This window comes from Sinohyriopsis cumingii, chromosome 12 (genome assembly GCF_028554795.1).
Source record: "Sinohyriopsis cumingii isolate HCF-2022 chromosome 12, ASM2855479v2, whole genome shotgun sequence".
Taxonomy (NCBI): Eukaryota; Metazoa; Mollusca; class Bivalvia; order Unionida; family Unionidae; genus Sinohyriopsis; species Sinohyriopsis cumingii.
Window position 1 is genome coordinate 21,073,429 of NC_142972.1, and position 21,351 is coordinate 21,094,779.

The 21,351-nt window shown below is 39.9% G+C and overlaps 1 protein-coding gene across 1 annotated transcript in view; it reads right to left on the reverse strand.

Moving 5' to 3' along the window:
* LOC149786075 (cation-independent mannose-6-phosphate receptor-like) overlaps window positions 1-20,514 on the reverse strand; it is a 185,168-nt gene extending 164,654 nt beyond the window's left edge. The window contains exons 1-2 of the mRNA XM_089976368.1: window positions 20,341-20,514; window positions 469-763 (exon numbers count right to left, since the gene is read on the reverse strand). Of these exons, the coding sequence (XP_089832494.1) occupies window positions 469-763; window positions 20,341-20,453 (408 nt within the window). The 5' untranslated portion in view covers window positions 20,454-20,514. The remainder of the gene's footprint in view (window positions 1-468; window positions 764-20,340) is intronic.
* Window positions 20,515-21,351: the final 837 nt, after the last annotated feature.

The following is a 21,351-nucleotide window of genomic DNA, read 5'->3' on the forward strand; positions in this document are numbered from 1 at the left end:
GGAAATAGAGGGCATAATTCAAATAAGAAAATGAAAACAACACATCTTGCTTTGCTCCCACTTCTCCCTGTTTAGCTCCCACCTCTCCCTTTTCTGTCCAAAAGGAAAAGTCACTTCTCCCTAACATTCAAGTCTAGCTTGACCCCTGCACCAAGCACTCAGCTTCAGATTAATGTAAGGTACCTATGGCTAACTGTACAATCAAATGTTTGCTCTAAAAAATATATAAAATTTCATAATACTTTTTTAATGTTATTATGTTTGGAAAATGTTTAAAAGGTTGTCTAGCATTAATTTTAGCTGTCCAGTGTTCCCAAGCAGTGAGTTTTTCTACCCCTGTATTAATACTATCATTTATTAACAGCTATCCAAACATATTCTGAGAACATCTGACATATATTATCAGAAAGTCTTTTATCAAAACATTAATATCTTCTGGTGCATATAAGAGATTATAACATCCTTTACCATTGTCTGCCCACATTTCAAATTGAACGCTGCTGTGAGATTTTCATTTGGCATTTCTGGGCAAGGATCACCTGGAATCAGTACCCAAATTTCACCTCTCCCCTCATTGCTGTCACCATGCAATACTCCACTGGTATTTCCAACTGCAACTGGATTCTGTCCCTTTGAAAATCTGCATACTGCAGTGTTGGCATGGCAATGCATGCTGTCTGGGCCATTGGCTTGTAGTGATCTGCAGAGGCTAATTTGGTAAGTGACATTGCCATCATCATTTATTGCCTCCCATGGGGCCCATCTGAAAAATATAAATACTTCTATGACATCTGTAAATGTGCATTTTTTTTTTTTTGATTTGCTGAATGCAGTCCATCCAATATATATTGTTAGAAAAGCTAACAGATAAAAGAGGTAGCTCGCCACAAAAATGTATGCTAATTCTGATTGACTTTCAAAAAAGTTTGCTTTAGAAAGTCTACCATATTTATCCAATGACAGTTCTATATTTGCTGATAAGCTTTCCCTCATTTGTACACAATTTAATAGGAACATTTCTGTCTTACTGAATGCTGCCTTGGAATAAACCACAAAGTTGGAAAGGCCACTAGTGACTCACTCTCATGTGCCTGCATTTGAAACTGAGCACAGGACAGTGTGGATGCAAAGCAATCATTTTATTGTTTAGCCATTGAATGTTCTCCACCTGCTATATGCATTGCAAATGCAAACTCTCTAAAGGAAAATGTGTACTGAAAAACAATCTTATGCCAACAAAATATTATTTTCAAATACAAATCATCTTTCAATAATGTCAACACTAAACACTCTAAGAAAACTGATGTTTGAATTGAGAATATGGTTACAAATGAAACATGGTCTGAAAAATGTACATCAAGTATGGTTCTATTGTAAAAGAAAACAGAGTTTGGACCACCCTCACCCGTACAAATAAATTTGGCCCAAATATCACCAAAATAAGTCTTACTTCAGACTCAAGTTTCAGCCAATCAGATCTGGATTTTACCAACAGAACTTAAGTCTACAATTACACTTAACTTTAAAATCCAGATGTTGCCTGAAAATTAATCACTCAAGTGTACTGAGTCTTTTCTTAACTTTAAGACTTATGTTAGTGAAACTGATGTTGGATCACTAGATTCTAGACAATTTATTCAAGTCAAGTCTTAAGTGCAGTTGGTTAAGTCTAGGCAAGAAGAAATGGGACAAATTCTTGAAATGAATAGAACCCCATAATGACAAATATTCTTGTACTCAGAAATTTAGATGATAAACAAAATCTCCTTACTGCCTTAAAAATATTACACCATGATGGAAACTCTAAAGATCCTGGTCAACGATGTACAAAGATACATAAAGCATCATTTGTTAATTAATTTTCAGCCAATTAAAAAAATGCGCATACAAATACAATGAAAAAGGCAATATGAAGTTGACATGCACAAATGGGAAGATTGACTTTTTGTCTCAGTTGTGAATTGCGAGTCAAATTTTAAGTTCACAGAGAAACTCACAAGTAAAAAGACAAGTCGCCTTTATATAGAGACTGAATTTAAAAGTGAAACTAAGATATGGAGTACATACATAGTTTTCTACATGAACATGTGTTCTTTGCGCATATGGTTCCATTGTTTCATACTGGGGAAAACTGCACCATAATCAACCTTCATCTAAGTTATAATGAACAACTAAAAATCTAGAGATGCATTAATGGAACTTAAATGCTCCACAATGTGGTGGTTGAAAACCTGACAGATAGACAAAGATAACACTGGATGTCCTACCAATTTTATGGTGGGTCATGAAGAGAGAAACATAAAGAAAGAAAAAAAAAAGAAAAACATCATGAATTTTAATTTCTCTGATCAATTAATTACCATAGTACACTGTAACCTGCTGGTTTTTTCCTTCTCTGGCCAATTTAAAGTACTAGATTTGCAAGAAATATTTAAGCAATACTTTTCCTACTACAAGGATGAATAGTGAAACCAGTCAAAAGACTCCAGGAATCACAAAACTGTTCAACATGCATCCTTATAATATGAACGTAAATTGAAAATAGGAGCTTAATAAATTTTGTCTTTTGTAATCATGCATCCTTTATAATCTCAACATTTATGCATTTACTGATTCAAGTACCTCTTATATGTACACTGTATTGTTCCTGCTGTAAAACTGAGACTGCAAAACACTTTTTCTTCAAGACTGTCCAAAATATAACTGTACACTCTGTTCTTAGAAATCACATCTTATACATACTCCCTTTGATCGCACAACTAAAAGTTAATTATCTGTCAACCCTATCTTCTCTACAGAAAATAACATGCAAATATGCTTGTGCAAAATTTCAATAGGATGAGTAAAAGATTTAAGTAACTGATTTATCTAGCAACCTTTTAAATCATCTCTATTTAGTTCTCATTCTTTGTTTTATGTATGTGTGCATGGTAGGCCTAGAATTTAACATAAATTTTTTTACAGCCTCAAGGACTAGCAGACTGAGAAATGTACTTGACCTGTTCATCTTCACTAGTCCTTCTTCCCACAATACACTGTAGGACACATATCCAGATTAACCAGCTATTTAAAAATATGAAAACTAATAGTATGAAAGAGATGTACTGGCCTCTGGCTGGCATATAAGCATTAATTTTCAAGACACGTATTTGTACTTTTCCTTTGTAATTGCTTGTACCAGCATCTGGATTTATGTTATTATTTTTTTTACTGTTGGGAAGCTCATGTTTTCTATTGAATCTCTATTTGTTTGCAATTGCATTTGACAATGTTTCTGAAAATAAATAAGGTTTAAAACAATCTGCTCAATTTGGCATAATCCATTTGCTGATCTAAATTTGGTTTTTAGTCAATTTTGACAAGGAATCGTATAGGGAGGGGAAGGGTAAAAGTAATTTTAATGAAAAATGATAAAGGGAATGGTATCAATGAGCCATAAAAGGCAACTCGGAATACAGCAGTTGACCAGATGAACATGACACAGAAAAAGTTCCATGTCATACTGATGCTCAAGATTTGTATAAAGAGACAACTGTATGGTAACTTGGATTGTAAATTTGTTGCTCTATTAACAACTACAAGATCATTTTGAAGTGTTAACAAAGCTGATGGTATATTGTAGATATAATAATTGCAAAATTTTCCTCTTATCTAAATGAAATGAAGACATTCAATTATGATCAAAGCATTCTGATTCCTGTGGCAAACATATCACCAAAAAATGGTATAACCAAGGCTTGATGCTTTCACTTCTAAAAATAAATTTATTCTTTGTGAAAACAAGACTGGAAAGGATCACAGTGTAGTGGAAACATCTAGATTATAGTGTAGTGAATGTCAACAGTAAGTCATACTGTTATGTGACTGTAGCAGGATCAGATAATTTATCATTTTATATAATAGACATGCCATAATTAAGTAAGTCTGATAATTTAAAATTTTATATATTGATATTCATTTGTAGTTACAATATTGTCACCAATTACTGTGTTAATTTTCTTCTCCACCCCTTTAGTTAACTATGCAACATTGAGAGAGGACTATCTGTTCCACTTGTTTTGTTTTCCCTCAGGTCAAGTGGGCTACCCTTATTACCTAATTATGTTGTTTGTCCCCAAAATAGGACAAGCAATAAGCAACTACCCAACTGGTCAGTTTGAAAAATGTTAATATACTCAGGGTCATATTTATTCTGATATCTTTTTTCTGCAAACACACACTTTGGTATATATTTTTCTTTCCCTTTTTTCCTTAATTTAACGATGGTAATGCAAGTTTATATATATATATATATATATATATATATATATATATATATATATATATATATATAATTTAATTTGTATATGTACCCTAGCAGCAGGGGGGGCGAATCGGACATTTTGTCCAATCGTTATTTTGCTTAATTATTACTTTCTGCACTCAACGGATCCGGTGTAGTCAGCGCTGGTAAAAAAAAAAACGACGTCGGTCCATCCTACACGATGGTGACGTCATTTGGTTTAATTAACACCTTCTGCGCATCGATCCCCAGCGTCGTCAGCGTCCGGTAAGCACATCGACGACCGCGTCGATGTCATCGCCCCCTCTGCTGCTATGATCTTACAAACAGAGTGATCACTAACTCCTCCTCTTGTAGGTCAATTAGGTTATTTGACTGATCGGTAATTCTAAAATTAATTCTCGTTAAAAGCCGATTATGGCATCTCATATAGACCGGATTAATCGGACTCTCAACGATTAAAAATCCGGGAGGGGCTGTTGGTGAAAATGAATAAAGGATATATCCCTGTTGAGCTTGATTTGATTGCTTGGTATCCACCTGGTAACTCCCTTCGATAACATCACACACTAGATTGATTGCTATCACCGATGCGATATTTACGTTGTACGGGGCGATATGCCTACCACCATCTCCGTTATCGTGTTTGAGGATATAAGTTGATGGACCGAGAAAATCATTAAGAGATTTTCTTAGTTCTGGTGCGTTGTATCCTGAAAACTTTAAATCGGGTAAATTGGCTTCTGTGATATTATACTCGGTTAGGAGTTTTTGTTTATTACCATCGCTGTTAGCGGATATTATTTTAACGATTCGCTCATTAATATATTCCATGTCTGATATAAGTTGATTTAACACCTCGACGTGTTTTCGTGCTTTTGTTTGCCGTAGCTGTTCTAGTTGTGAATGGTAAATATAATTAATCTCGGCAAACGCATTAGTGATATCATCTAAATTAACTGTTAATACGACGATCGATTCAGGGGTTTTGTCATACTGAAAATACCACTGCATGGCGTCCATGTCTTGAAATATAAACCTGCTGGGTAATGACGTGTTTTTCATAATAGACAAATTATCTCGATACCCGGGATTAATCTCATGATACGATTTCTCATTCGTGTGCAAGTCCTCGGGTGGATTCTTGGGCCATCCTAGTATGGTTCTTATTGAACTGTTATAAATATCAACCATATACCCCGGTGTGCTTATTTCAATCGTTGACGATAACGTCGGTTCATGAACCGTAATAGCGATTTTTGATTCTTTTCCTGTGATCGATTTTATCCTGCGTTGAAATTCTTTATTGATTTGTTCTATTTGGTATGACCCAGTTGGTATTGTAACCTCCTTCCAGTCTGGGGTCCCATCGGGCTTATTTGTCCATGCAAAAACCAGCGAGTTATTAGGTTGTTGTCCGTTTAATGCGTCTGCTCGAATATTAGGCCAACTGTGATATACTCGCAATTTTGCCAGCGCTATTTCCTTCACTGGAACCGGCGATGGGAAGTTCACACTGAATTCGGGTTTCGTTGATGTTATCGATATCATACTTGTTTGTACCGGAGTGGTGTTCTCCGCGATCCGCTGAAGTAATTGAGACCCTTCGGGGTTCAGCGACATTATTATTATTCGTTGTCTTTAGTGTCTAATTTCAACAACCAGGTGGTTTCGGTTTCCAGTTGAAAATCCTCGATTTTTGACATCGCGGAGCTATACAACTGGACCATCGTGGAGAATTCAACATCGGATACGAACAAATTATCAATTGACAACGAGATCAACCCGGATAATTTCGAGTACGCGTCGGATACTATTTGATGTTTTACTGTATACTCGTTGAGTTTTTTCTGAAAACACGATGATATCTTCTTAGTGATTGCGTTGGCGACTCCAGCAACTGTTGTCATCGCGGAGACAGCGATTGGAACAGCGATCGGGGCTATCGTGGTCATCGTGGATAAAATAACACCGGCGCCAGCTACTATACCCGATACCGAGTACACGACCGCGTCGATGGCGGTTATTTTTCTGCGGTATTTTGTTATTTTTGCGCGGTATTGTTCGGAAAGCGTTTTCAAATTCGCGGAGAATTCTTTTGCGGTATCGAATCGATATTGATGTGACGTCGGTGATACCTCTGATTCAATTTCCTTGGTGGTCATTTTTATTTTAAAAGAGCTAGTGTTTTTAATTACTTAGATTCGCTACAAATTCCACATACCATGTAATGTTTGTCCTAAATATATCGCTATCGACGGCCTTAATCACAAACCGTTCAATTGTGTCCTTGTCTATAATTGTTGATATTGTATTGTTAAACCCGGATGAACTCGACGATGATATACTAAACTGCATCGCCGAAATCAATGTCAATCGATAAATACCCTTAACAGTTGCAGTGATATCTACTGTATTCTGTGTAGGAGTCCAATCGAATGATCCATGCTGAATTGTGTATACTGTGTTGATGATATTCTCATGAGGGATTTTTATTTTTTCGGATTGCTCTGTTCTCAATAGTTCTTTTCTAATCGCTTCAACAGTAAATTTGATTGTTTCTATTTCCTGTCTATACGCAGTGATATCATTTATAGTTATTGTGATTTCATCCGGTTTGATATTTTTTTTACCAAAGAATTTATCAACGGCGCTATCAATCTTGTTAACATTTTTTCGTAACGAGGGTAAATTGGCCGACAGTATCGTAAACTCCGAAATAGCATTTTTTATTGTTTCAAGATTTGGTTCGGTTACCGTCGGGGTCCCGAAAAAACTAGCGGTAGTGAGTTGTATATCGGTGATAGATTTTTTCACCTGCGCGTCAAGTTCAGTCACCGATTTATCCAACCTTGTAAAACCGTCTCGGATTAGTGTTATCGTCGATAGATGTTCACCCGGTTTGAGTCGTCCGTCATCGGTATACAACACGATAGTGTTCTCGGCGGCATCACGCTGTCGTATTAAAACGTCATTCAGTGACACATTACTGGATTTCAATTTACCCTGGCGGTCTTGAAATACAACTATTTCGCCCGGGTCAACACTGGTTAAATTCAACGTATCAGCCATTTCATCCTCAATTAGTTTTTTTATGTCATCAGTGGCGACTGTTTCCGTGGGTTTTTTCAGCGCCGAAACCGGTCGTCCCCAAATATCAATCATTATTATCTAATGTAATTGTCTCTAAATTTCCCACTAGTGTATTCGTTTACAACCACATGAGGTGGTTTTCGCGATGATGAAATCGCCGCAAGTACGTTCAATACCTCACGGCCACATATCGGTGGGTCACTTAATCGCTGTGTTGGCAGCGTGGAATAAAAAACCGGGGCTGAACACGCCCGGGCTGAACACGCCCGGATATACCGCATGAACTCTTTCGGCGGGGCTAATCCGTATGAATCAAAATAGACGATCGCACGCGGATCAATTGCGTATGCAACCCAATGAGTTCCCGCTCCGGAGGACCCATCGAGGTTAATTATACTGGTTTCAATATTTCTTGGTGCCGCCGGTAATTGATCTCTCATAAAAACACCCCTGAAGTTTTTTATCGCTAGCGCGTTTGCGGCGTCTATTAAATCAAAATTAGACATTGGAGTCATAGACTCAGGAGTCATTGACTCCCGAGTCAATAAACGGTTCCCGGTAGTCTTAGACCCTTCCCCGAGTACCATGAATACGGGGTTCCCGGTAGTCTTAGACCCTTTCCGGCCACGGGTCGTTTTTTTTGGTAGCCTTTCCCGGTTGCCTTCTTTAATGCCATTCCCGCCGCGGTACCAACGGCTCCTAACGCCGCCGCCTTAGCCACTGCTGGTGCGGCCGCGGCAATTAATGCCGGAATCGCAGCTAACAGCGGAAATATCCCACCGGTCTTTTCCATGTTTTTAATTGCTGCGGCGGAAAAATCTATTTGAACACCCTTTTTATTCTTCATCGCATCATTGAAATGTTTTATTTGACGCGCCGTCAACGATATCTTATGATTACCACCTGCCATCTGCGACGGCTTCAGCGTTATTGTGGTTCCGCATTGTTTAGCCGACTTTGATCGTAATTTCTTGACTTGACCATCAGTCAACTCTACACTGACGACACTATACGACATTTTATTGTAAACGCGTTTATGCTTTCAATTACATGTTTTCCACTGGCGCATCAACGATTCTCATTCGTCCACCAACGCCTTCCAACAGCATTGATTTATCGCTGAGAATGACAGCAACCGCTCTATAATTAACACCAGCCGGGGCTATACGAGCTCGGAAGTGTATATCAACGACGGATTGTCTCGTTAAATCAAGATGTTCCAGCGAAAAATAATAAATCGGATACAGGTTTTTAAAATCAAGTTGTGATATTTGCAAACCAGTGTCGACGTTTTGATCACGGCCCATATATGACAGCAATCGATGATACACACGTGCGATATGGTTGTCGCCGTAATTAAGCTGTATATCCTCGGATGGTTCCTGTTGTCCTTTTATTCTCAGCGAAACCTCCATGACTCCTAATCGATCAAATATCATATGGCTGCGTTCTTGACTGCCCAATCGTTCCCTATTCTGTAGCGCTATGAATATATGACGCGGGGCTGAAACACCCTGTTTTGATGCCAAGTGCCATGTAAACGTATCGGCGACGTTATCCTCTTTAGCATCAGTTGTTACCGCTAGCCAACTCAACAGCGATTTCCCTCCCTGTTCCATAAATGCTAACAATCGTGCTTCCGTGGTAACTGATGGAGTCAGCACCGGCATCCACAATGCCATTTTAGTTAAAACGACTTTACCGGCAGCGACGCCAGCAGCACGCCATATTGCATTGTTATCATCGCCCCTTCGCGTCAGCGCGATTGTATGCTTAGCCCCATAGATAACTTTTCTAACATTTCTGCAGAATCCAAATATGTGATGGAGTGGAATCGCGCATGAAAACTTTCGGCGTGGTCCTTGCAACATCCCTACTCGTGTTGCGAATCCCATATTGTAATTATCGTTAAGACTTTTTATGATATTGAAATTAGCGCCTGGTCTTGCTCTGCGGTCTGGGTTATTTGCTTCAGCCTGTGGGTCAGTTGCGGTATCTCTTTCCACTAGCACGTTAACGTACTGAAGATGGTCAGCGTTATCGGTGGAGTCCTTTGCGAACATTATAGATGGGCCCGCCGATCTTGTATAATCATCCGAGTATCTAGCTAGCCCAATTATCGTCGTTGCAACATCAACCTCGCGTTCTATTGATTCAATTTCACGCCCGTCAATAAGATATCTGGCGCTCTCAAATAACGCCATGATACCGTTGTTGACGAAGCCAACTCAAACACGATGGTCATCTGCGTATGGTGCATTATCGGCGGCATTTGTCACGAGTTCTCCCTCGATTTCGATAAACGCTTCACACGGCAGAAAGTATTTACTGGTATCTTGGACTTGAAGTTCAATTCGCGATCGTAGGTCAGGTTGCGCTGCATAATAAGAATAATATTGATAATCACGGACAGAATCATCCCTGTGCACTGGGGCATCCATATCAAACGCGGGATCAGCGGTACGCGCAAACATTCTATTATTTATCATGTTGATGTTTTCAATTGCGATTTTTTCGTCGTAAATTCTTTGAGTTTAAACCACTTCCCGCTATCGCGTTCATGAGCGCGTTGGTTGCCGCATCGGCAGATGGCGAAGTCGCCAACGACGGAGTCGCCGCCAACGACTCTAATTTTTCTTCCACGGCGTTATTTATTACTTTACTGACATTTGCAGGCATCACTGTCGTTGATGGCATTACCGGTGGTTTCTGTTTTCTTTTTGAGAATCTCTTGGATTTCACCAATGACATTAGTTTGTCCCGCGCGGCTGAAAGCGCCTTTCCGGCAACATCTCCAATAGCACTAATACCCTTATCACGAATAACATCAATAGCCTTCATTCCTAATTGTTTGGCTAACGGCGCTACTTTTGGAGCCATTCTTGTAAATAACCCCGCAATGGTGCTACCGAGACCATCTCCATAGTACGCGCGGTAAACAGGCAATCGCGAGTTTACCACGTAGACGAGTACTGGTTTATCGTGGTTGTAGTGTATGATCATCCTTATTAAAAACACCAGTTTTCCAATTAATCATCCACGAGTTCGTCTATGAGCGTTCGATATGCATTAATATCCATAATACCGCCTGCAAATAACCGCTTGCAAATATCAGCGGCTTCATTGATTATTTCCGGAGAGTTATTTCCGGCTCGTTTTCCTCCAATTAGTACCTCTAGCCGTGATATATCACTGAGAACACTGCCAGGACAGGTAACGCCGTAGGATTCTTTACCAACAGAGTATCCTTTTCCTTTTTTTGGTGTTATACTCTTAACTTCCTTGTGGAATTCATCGTAATCGGGATCACCACGATGTGGTAATGCGTCTCTATGTTTACTCGCTAAATACACTATTCTTGCCCAGTCCTTTAACGACTTTATATTTTTCTCGTAACCGCTATTGATATGCTTCTTATCTCGTATGCTCTTAGCAAAATTGTTGGCAGCAAAATTAATTAATTCTTCCCTGCTGCTGAAGCCTCTAATTTCATCTATTGTGCTCTTCTTGAGTACAATACGGGGTATATTCCCCTCTTTTTCTTCCGGTATTTCTTCTTCTGGTATTTCTTCTTCTGGTATTTCTTCTTCCGGTTCTTTCGCAGTAGCACCTAGTTCTTCTTCATCGGCCATTGTAACATAGGGTTCTTGTGGTTCCGTTATAGCGAGTGGTGGTGGCCTCCGTGTTGTAGCAGCCGCTAGTGTTTCTAAAGACTTTTTTGTTTGTTTTGTCTCTGCCGCTATCTTTTCAAGCGCACCAAGAACGGGTACAGTTGCCGCCGTAACATCTTTGGTCGCTTTAGTTACCGGGGCAAAGAGTTGTTCGCTTCCAACAGTAAAATCGGTTTGTAGTTGCTGCCGCGTTTGAAGTTGCTCTCGGACCCTGTCTCGTAACGGTATGAACTTTTTAAGCGCCACTAGCCGCTCTCTGGCTAGCCGAGTAGTAAGTGATTCGCCTACCATTATTGCAATTGCTCCGTAATTTCTAATTTCTCGCCGGAGGCTCCGTCTATAATTCTTCTAATGTTTTTGATCTTACTAGAAATCTCCCGGCGTCGTTCATAAACACGTCCGAGTTTTTTTCGTATTATTTCAACGGCAGTGAATAGTCCAATGAATGCATTTGCGTCATTGTGGTACAAGTTTTCATTGATCGTATGTTGTAATCGTTTTATAAAAAAGTACTCGCGGGCCAGGGTAAAACGCCCCCGTTTTGACTGTTCGTTAATAATCTCATAATCGGATAGTATTTTTTCACTGTCGAGACCATCAGATAATTCAATTCCTTGATTTTTCAATTTTGAAATCTCGGCTAATATATCATTGATGTCTTCGATATTCATTATTCTTATAAAACATCTTGTTTTTAAATAAAAAAAATGAAAACCCCGTGTATCAATTCCGAGGTGTTCATACTTTGTTTTCTTCCGGAACAGACAATAACGTTTCACACTGTCATGGTGGCCTTGTCAGCGCCATAGGCGCTGGTGACCTTGTCACTCGCTAATTTCTGTTATATATGAAAATCGAATTCTATGCCCGGTCTTTTTTGAGATTGCTGTTTGACATACTCGTTCTGCAACAAATCGCACTGCGGGCATACAAATATCAAAATATTTTCCTGCCGCATTCATGGAGTGAAATGTTTTTTCCTCGTGCATTGTTGTATCAAATGACTTTACGGGTTTTGCTTTCTTTGGGTATTTACCGGTTTGGCCTTTTTTGGTATTTTGACTCTGCGAGACAGCTTGCAGGTTTGTAAGAGAATTATCAGTCTTATTACTATTAATATGATCAATCACAAGTCCATTCTCGATTAATCCGTTAAATGCTTCAAATACCACCCTGTGAACAAGATAAATTTTTCCCCCGGAACTAAATATCAAATACCCGTGATTATTTACGGTACCAACCGGCTTCTTCAGTTTGCGGTTTCTAACAATACCGTCGCGAGATGCCTCGTAATTGACGAGCACAGGATGCGGCTGAAATTCTTGGTCCATTTGTATAATAATACTAATTGTCTAATTTATTATTTGGTTTAATTATAAATCTTTCAACGTAGTCTTGGGGGGGTTTTGATGACGAAGTCTGCGGTGGGGTCAATGACGGCATTTTTAATTCGCTTGTCATAATACGTTTTAGTTCCCTGTATCGCTTTCCGCCACAATTAATACACAACTGCGATTTTCCTCTTACACCGACGTGGCAAACCAAGCACGGGAGGGGGCCAAGAGAACCATTACGAACGCTTCGTAAATGATACCCGCAGAATTCACCTCTACATGATTTATTGCACGGGGTTGTCGACCCAATCATCAACCATTTGCATTTATTCATTATACTATATTCTTTCATTTAAATACTTGTTTTAATTATATGGATGAGTTTGAGAGATTAGCAGTAATTAAGCCCCGGAAAAATATTAAATTCAATCTCGATAGAGTCCTCAAGGACACACCAAAAGCGTTAATAAACGATAAAACCCTGTTGAATAAAATACGCGATTGTATCGATGAATTCAAACGTGATGGTGCATCTCATAGTTGGTCAACATTTCGAATTGATGGCGTTGTTGATGCTACCATGAACGACAACCGCGCAGCAATGATAATATCACAACTTGACGGTAAAAGATATTTCTTCAGAGTAAAATTCATTGTCCGGGTGGAATCAGGCGATTGGATCATACGTGATAAATTTGAACCAGTTCTCAGCGACAAGAAAACAGTCATTGTCAGCCGCGACTCCAAGCCAGGGCTGTTAACCGGAATTGACAAACCATACTATGAACGAGCGTATCCTGAAACAGCAGTTGTTTATGGAATATACCCGTTAAATAAGAAACCTGATATCGGAAAACTGAAACCGATGAAACAGTCAACTGGGATAAATTGTGTAGCAGAACGAATAATAGAGCATTTTACAAATGCGTGTCGAGGAAACAAATTGACTGATTTACGACGTAGCAAAATCAACCAGTGGGAACTAACCGTAAAAGAGCGTGGAGCAACCATCAGCGACATAGCGAGATTAGAAACGTCGTTGAGATTTCCAATAACCGTTACAACGATAACCGGTGAAGTATTATACGAATCAAAGTACAAATCGAAGGGAGCCCCAATCAAAATTATTGATCATAACGAACACGCATGGACGCCCGCGATCACAATATTTCCACGGGATAGAACAGTAAAGTATATACCCGAAGAATTCCTGGGAGAACAATTCTCCAGGGATGGTTTTCTCGCGGAGAGGAAACTATTTGATGCTATTGCCTACTTGTGTAAAAACGACCCTGTATCAGTGTGGTTACTTCGCAGCGCTGAAAACGATGCGGATACCTTTGATCAGTTTGTAAGACCAAACGGCGAATTATATCGCACTGAAGCATTTCACAACAGGATGAAAAAAACCGCCATAGAATTTGAGGAGCATGATGAACAACTGCTAACAAATTGTTTTACGATTCCATCGGTTGTAGCTCATGTTGCAGCAAGGAAAAATGCGTGGAGACCAACGCGCAAGGAATTTCTGCCGGATGTACAATCCAGTTGTTTGGAATACTATCACGGTGGACTATGGAACACTGAATACAACCGCGACGCTATGATCTCGGTTGATATGGTTGCCTGTTATCCAGCGAGTTTTCTCGGGTATGGATCCGCCGCTGAATATTTCAAACGATTTGGACACCCCAGTCATGAAATGACTCGTGTTGCTATTAATGGACCACTGCCTGATTTTGATTTAACCGGATTCGCTCGCATAGTATCATTTGAATTCGCGGCAGGACTCCATCGCTGTTGCTATATTTGGATCGGTAGACACATAGCTGAAAAGAAGTGGTTGCCAATAGCGCTGCTACGGTATATGATTGATTGTAGCATGCTAGTTTCGTTGATTGTCAGTGACGCGATTATATCATACCGGGCGCAGACTGAAGTCTGGTTACCAGAACCGGAGCGTCTAGATAGCATAATTGACGAATCCAGAAAAAACATTGATGCCGACGAGGAATATATCATCGAATGGTCCAGGAGGATATTTAACCAACGAAACCGCGAGGCAAAAGATCTCGGTAGAAGAATAATTGGTAAGTTCACACAAGGTGGTAAAAACCACGACTACAAACGATATTGCTCACGGCTGATTATAGATGACGCAGAATATGATTTCGTAATCAAGGACGCAGTGGCAAAAAATAGATACGTGAACTGCAAAACAGCTTTCTTGTCCAATGGAACGAGGTTGGGTACAGTTGTTACCTACAGCGATGGAGACAGCCCGGCGTATCCACATTTGAGGGCGTCTATGCTGGGTTATGCCGCTATCAATTTATTCTCGATGATAAATAGATTCCCCGATACCGCGGTTAGAGTAGCCGTTGATTCGTTTTATGTTGACGTAGCGTATAAGGGAAACGTAGCCGAGTTTACTAGTCCGGACGAGAGTTGGGGTACATGGAGAATTAAAAATGAAATACGACGCGATTATTCCCCGTCAGCAAATGTCACCGTTGAGAACAACTACTTACGCGGTGATAAATTGTCAGAATGGTCTAATGCACCATCGTGTTCTGATCCAATTTGTAGACACAAGACGGTTTATTTAAGCGGCTGTGGCGGGTCAGGAAAGACGACTCGGGCAATTGAATTATTTCGAACGCGGGCAAGTATAATCGTGCTTACACCGACCCATAGACTAGCGCGAGAGATAAAACAACGAAATGTTGACGCCGTTACTTATCACAGCTTTTTTCGATACAGCGGCGGTGAGTGGACTCCTGATCGAATGGGTGAAAAATTTATTCCCGACATTATCATCTGGGACGAAATATGTACTGTTTCGTTAGATACTTTACAAATGTTTCTTGATTGGTTGCTGCGCGCGAATACAGCGGTGATCATGTGTGGCGACCATGGTCAACCGCCACCATTTGTCGGCGAGGGTCCACATGATTGGTTAAAGGGTTTTGTGGACTATTATGAAGAAACCAATACTGATTACCGAGCACTTGATGAACAACTGCGCGAGGTTAAAAAACTAATCAGATTACAGCCGGATAGAATTCAATGTGAAATAATCCGCGAGGTGATTCCGGAAACGCCGTTAAATGAATTCTGGGAAACATGGAGACCAAACGATTTAATTGTAGCGAGTAGAAAGATAGTCAGAGACACACTTCAGCGGAGGTTGTTTGCGTTGCATAAGGAAAAGTTTCCAACGCGCCCAGTGCCGTTGTGTTATAGACCCGCTGACACACGGCGGCAGAACATTGAAGTTGAAATTCCAGCCCCGACAGCGTCGGGGACAAAAAAACAAATTCTCGTGCTGAATGATATCGTGCTCGTTGATATCGGTGTCGTCGAGGACGCGCTACGTGCTGATAAATCCCCGTGGACGCTAGGATACGCAACAACAATACATTCCTCGCAGGGACTAACCATCACGGACACAATTGTTTGGATGGTTGATAATCGCATCGAATGGTCGAATCTAGTCTATCTTGCAGTGTCCCGAGTACGAAGGATAAATCAGCTTCGAAGAATTGTTGTTGACGGAGTCAGTGACGAAGTCAGTGACGGAGTCATCGATGCAAGCGTCATCGATAGAAAACTCTCGGGTTACCGCCAACAGGATAAAAAAAAACAGCGGCGTTTTGATATTGATGCCGAATTAATAATTGCATTACGACAACAACAGAATAATCACTGCGCGAGTTGTAATTGTGTAATGCGCTGGCGTTATTCGGATAAAGACGCTCGCCAATTTACCGTGGACAGAATCGATAACAGTCTTGGTCATGTTAAAAACAATGTGAGGTTGACCTGTCTTGAGTGCAATAGACGCAACGGCGCTAGTTAAGACCACGCGGGGGTAATTGAGTATCGTCAGGTATCACTTGTAGTTGCTCGCGTGTAAATCCGCGCCGAGGAGCAGTTGAATCCAGTCTGTAGATCGGTGGTCTACCAGTTGATCGTGTTATCGTTGATATGTTATGTGTGGTAACACTCCAAATAGGATCAGTAGCTCTTTTTTTACCGCCTTCAAGCTCTCCTGGTTCATATAGATATCTCACGGTGACATTGCCGAGAATCGGCTTGGAAACGCTATTTATTTTTGATTTTCCGGGTATATACTCGTATTTAATCGCGTCGCTGGGCTTCATGTTGATTGCTCGGGTAATCTCGTTATTTAACGCTGAAATTACGCCTGGTAATCTTTTAACCCATTCACGAGATCGTTTTTCCTGGATGAATTCTTTCGCGTATTGATATCCAAATAACCGTTCAGCAAGAGTCCGATTGAATCGTTCAACAATTGCCTGATCACGATGTAGCGCAGTATGACCTCGTCGTATCGCGACGCTATGATGTTTCAGCGTTGATAAAACAGCGCCGCGAAATTCATTGCCAGGATCAACTTGTAATAGATTTGGCCAGCGCAGAGGACCCCTTCGGTAAATCCGCTCAAACGCATCGGCTACTTCAGTTGCCGACTTTGTTTTTAACGGCTCCGCTTGTTTGTATCGACTCGCAACATCAACTACGGTTAGCGCGTATTTGTAACCGTTGTCATGCGGCAGAAATAGTATTTCAGCTTGATGAACTTCATTGGGTACGCTGACATCAAAGCGCGAGAAGTTGATTTGTTTAGGCGGTGGTAGATAGATTTGCCATATAGCCTGTTTGGATAACCAATTAGCCGCAGTGGTCTTTGTTACCTTTGCAGCGCTTGCAAGCTTACCAATTGCGGCCTTCCCCTTCCAGTATCCTCTCGGAGAATAATAGATGGATTCCATGCTGTTATTATAAACGCTAGCGTTTTCAATTACCAGCGCGAGAAGCTCCGCTTCCAATCATTAATTTACCTTTCATAGCCGATTTTACCAACCATGAGGCCAATTTTTCTTTGACGGATTTATCAGGAATAGCATTTAATGCGTGAATTAATTTTACATCCGCGATATGACGCTGTTGCAGATCGCTACTTTTGTAAGCAACATCATGAGCATGACACGCCTTATCGATAGCGTTTATTGGATACTCACCGGGTTTGGGCTGATTTTGATCATCGAGTCTAATATCTAATCGTGTTCCGGGGAGATCACAGTAGTTATATCCTGGGAGGTGTTTTTCTCCTGGATACTTTGCCCACGGTGTTCCGGGGAGTTTTGCCAATTTGGCTGCAATATCACCTCCTCGCTTTTTTTTAAAACATCTCCGGGTCTAATAGAAATAAATCTAAATTTCTTTGTACCGCATTGTACACACTTACCAGTAAGCGCCGATCTGTTATTTCTTGTTGTAGCGGTTGTCATATCATTTGTGCCAGTACGTACTCTACACTTCACACAATATAGATCCATAATTTATGTATAGAAATATGAATATAATTGATTTTTCGGCGACTAAAACAAGAGAACCAGTTAAGCATGTTGCAGCGTTACCAAACTCGATCCGGATGATTATCATCGGACCATCTGGATCCGGCAAGACGCAATTGTTACTCAATTTAATAATGAGATGGATGAAGTGGGATAAGTTGTATTTGGTTGCTCCTAGCGTAGATGATCAACGATGCTACGAGGTGTTGAAAGATTTCAACGAGAATGCATCAGCGATCGCTAAAAAAAATGTCATCGAGTTTATTACAGATATCAATGATGCACCGGGTATTGATGATATTGATGGCGACGTTAACAATCTAGTCGTGTACGATGATGTTATGTTAGACAATCAAAAAAACCCAGCTAGGATATTTTCCAGAGGCAGGCATAAAAACACCGACGTGATATATGTCACTCAACGATACACTCAGATTCCAAAAGTAATTAGAGACAACTGTAATATTCTTGCTGTGTTCAACGGCGTTGATACACACACGCTACGAAATATTTGGCAGACATGGTGCGGCGGTGACATGGACTTTAATACTTTTCGAAACTTTTTTAGTCATGCTCAGTCGACCCCACATGGATTCATAACGATAAATTTACATGATCCTCGCACACGATATCGTATCGGACTTGACCAAATATTCGGTTAGTTGTAACTAATTTTCATTGTAAATAACCACTTAGCAGCAGAGGGGGCGATGACATCGACGCGGTCGTCGATGTGCTTACCGGACGCTGACAACGCTGGGGATCGGCGCGCAGAAGGTGTTAATTAAACCAAATGACGTCACCATCGTGTAAGATGGACCGACGTCGCTTTTTTTTTACCAGCGCTGATTACACCGGATCCGCTGAGTGCAGAAGTAATAATTAAGCAAAATAACGATTGGACAAAATGTCCGATTCGCCCCCTCTGCTGCTACCCTTGCATATTAGCTCTTTTTGATTTTTCTTTTATATCTCTCTGTACAAATAATTACTGAATATGAGAAATATTAAATCATTCATATTGAATGTCCTGGCATGTGGGTTAATATGTACATGCAAACATAAGTAATGTGCTGATGATGAACTATATATTTTTAATAAATGTCTGCCACCAGTCTTCTCAGAAATATAAAAGACAAAGAACAACATGTTGGTCTATTTTTATGCCAGAAACGCCAGGTCTTTAACACAAACCATTAACCTTTGATAACTGCATCAGTAACGCTGTTTAGAACCGTATACAAGGGGACAAAGTTGTTTATGGATTTGTTTGTGATAGCCTGAGGTGCTTTTAAATCAGCATCTTGTAAGTTATTTTTTATTTAAATAAATTGTAGCATGATTTTGTACCTAACAACTACAAAATTTTACTTCAATAGTAAACTTTCAACCAGTCTTTAAAAAAATCTCCACATTTAACTTATTTTGACCTATTTATTATTTATAAACTGGTTTGATAATAGTAAGAATTACAATAAATGAAAATAAAACCTTTTTCCTGCAATACTGTTGTCTCATCCCTGATTATTTGCACTTTTAGAGACATAAGTTATGAAGGATGCAAACTGGTTTTAAAGTTCCAAAAACAGTACATTCAAAGATTGAGGTTCTCTACATTCACAATCCCAGTTAAATATTAGGAAATGGTCATACACTATATCTGATTTTTTCAATCATAAGCAAACATTTTTTATCAAAAATGAACATGATAATCCCTAATTTGATTATTTTAGCTTTTTGTGAAAAAACCGGTTTCAAATGGAAAATTAGTATCAATGTAAGAAAAACTTTGGGAATGCTAAATTGTTTTTTTTTTAATGTATTGCTCCTTATAAACATGAGTTACTTTGCAATATATTATTTTCTCTGGTACATGTGTACGATGGCATAACAGGTCTAAATAGACTCAAGTGATGTGCATCAAAATGGGTGAAATAATACACGTTCTTGACGACAAGAGGATGGTCTTGAGTGTGTGCGTATGATTTGGATTTTTAACGTAGCTTTTAAAAAAATTCAGTCATATTGCTGCAATGCCTGCAGTGTGACAGTTTATAGTGATGTCTAGCACTGGGGCATCATGCTGCAGACATGTAGCATGATGTCCCACGAATAGCGGAGAACTTGCCCCATGGAGAACTCGCCATGGGAGAAATCATCCCAGGTGTCAGGGGAAGTCACCCCATGGTGGTCGAAGAAGTCACTCTACTGCACCTGGAGAAATTGCCCCAAGTCTTTGTTATGACTCGGCCGGGGATAGAACCCACGACCTCTCGCATCCGAGGCGGACGCTCTAACCACTAGGCCACCGGAGCGGTCTAAGGGGTGGTCTTGATTATAGAGAGCTCCTTTAAGAAGGAATATATCATTGTAATTTGTTATCGATACTCTGCTAAAATAACTAATGTTTCTAAATTAATTATAGATATCACTATGAAAGAAGTATATTTCTGAAAATGTGAAAGTAAGTGCTAAAGTGCGTCAAAACCAAGGAGTCTAGTTATAAAACATCACTATTCAGAAGCAAGACAGTAAAGGAACTGATAATATTTTCCTGCCAGTATATTCTGTACTACCTGTCAAGCAGTTGTAGATCATTATCACCGAATTTGCATTCTCCCTCTGAAAAATCAGTGTAAACTGACACTACAAAAATCACGACAAACCAAACGTTAACTTGCAAATTCATTGCTTGAGGAAGTTTCCACAGAAGTCAACAAGATGCCATATTAAAATCCAATGTGCGCATGTAGTCTGCGCAAAGTAAAATCACATGACAGTCACGAGAGACATAGACTCGGCAAATGCTCGGGCCTTTCCGCAGTTTGGGTGGCAGGGTCCAGTTTCGTAAATTGTGCACAAAAAGTTTTCCTTTATACCATTGTACTAGATCATGTCTAAATATGTGATATGTACACAACTTTTGACATAAACCATTTTCAACCAAATTCTTAAGGTGGCAGGGTCCAGTTTCGTAAATTGGCCCCTGGCAAATTTCTTAACTTAAGGCTATGGTGTGACTTTTTCAGCTATTATTGTTTAGTATTTATAGATATGGATATATTTGTGAACTAGGTGTTTTGGGCTTGTGTTGTTCTTGAAATTGATGTCAGGCATGTACACCTTCCATAGTTGCTCTGCAGTATGTTGATAGTGAAATACCAAAAGTTGGCTAGGAAGAAGAGCTAGCCTCCCATAGCAGTAGACACGTGGGTTCAAGGCAAGTAGAGTATCTCAAAAACGGCTTGGATGACAACTATTCTGAATTGCATCAAACTATTTAGTAGACAATGTTTTTCAAAATTTTCACCCAGGGAAAGGGCTTGCGTTTGCACTGTGAGCTGTCAAAAATGGTATTTGGATGTGAAAAATGCATGTATAAAATAGGGGTTGGGGTGCATAAACCTCTTCTGCTGTGAACTGCCATTGACTTCTCTGGTCAAGTGAATACTATTCTTATGCTTTGTTTTAATATAGGTATCTAAAAATATGGACCTTTTTGACCTCACTTGTGTATTTGATTTTTTATTATTTTTTATACTAGGTCGCTGATTGCGGCATTAAATTTGTACATAAAAACTGGACCC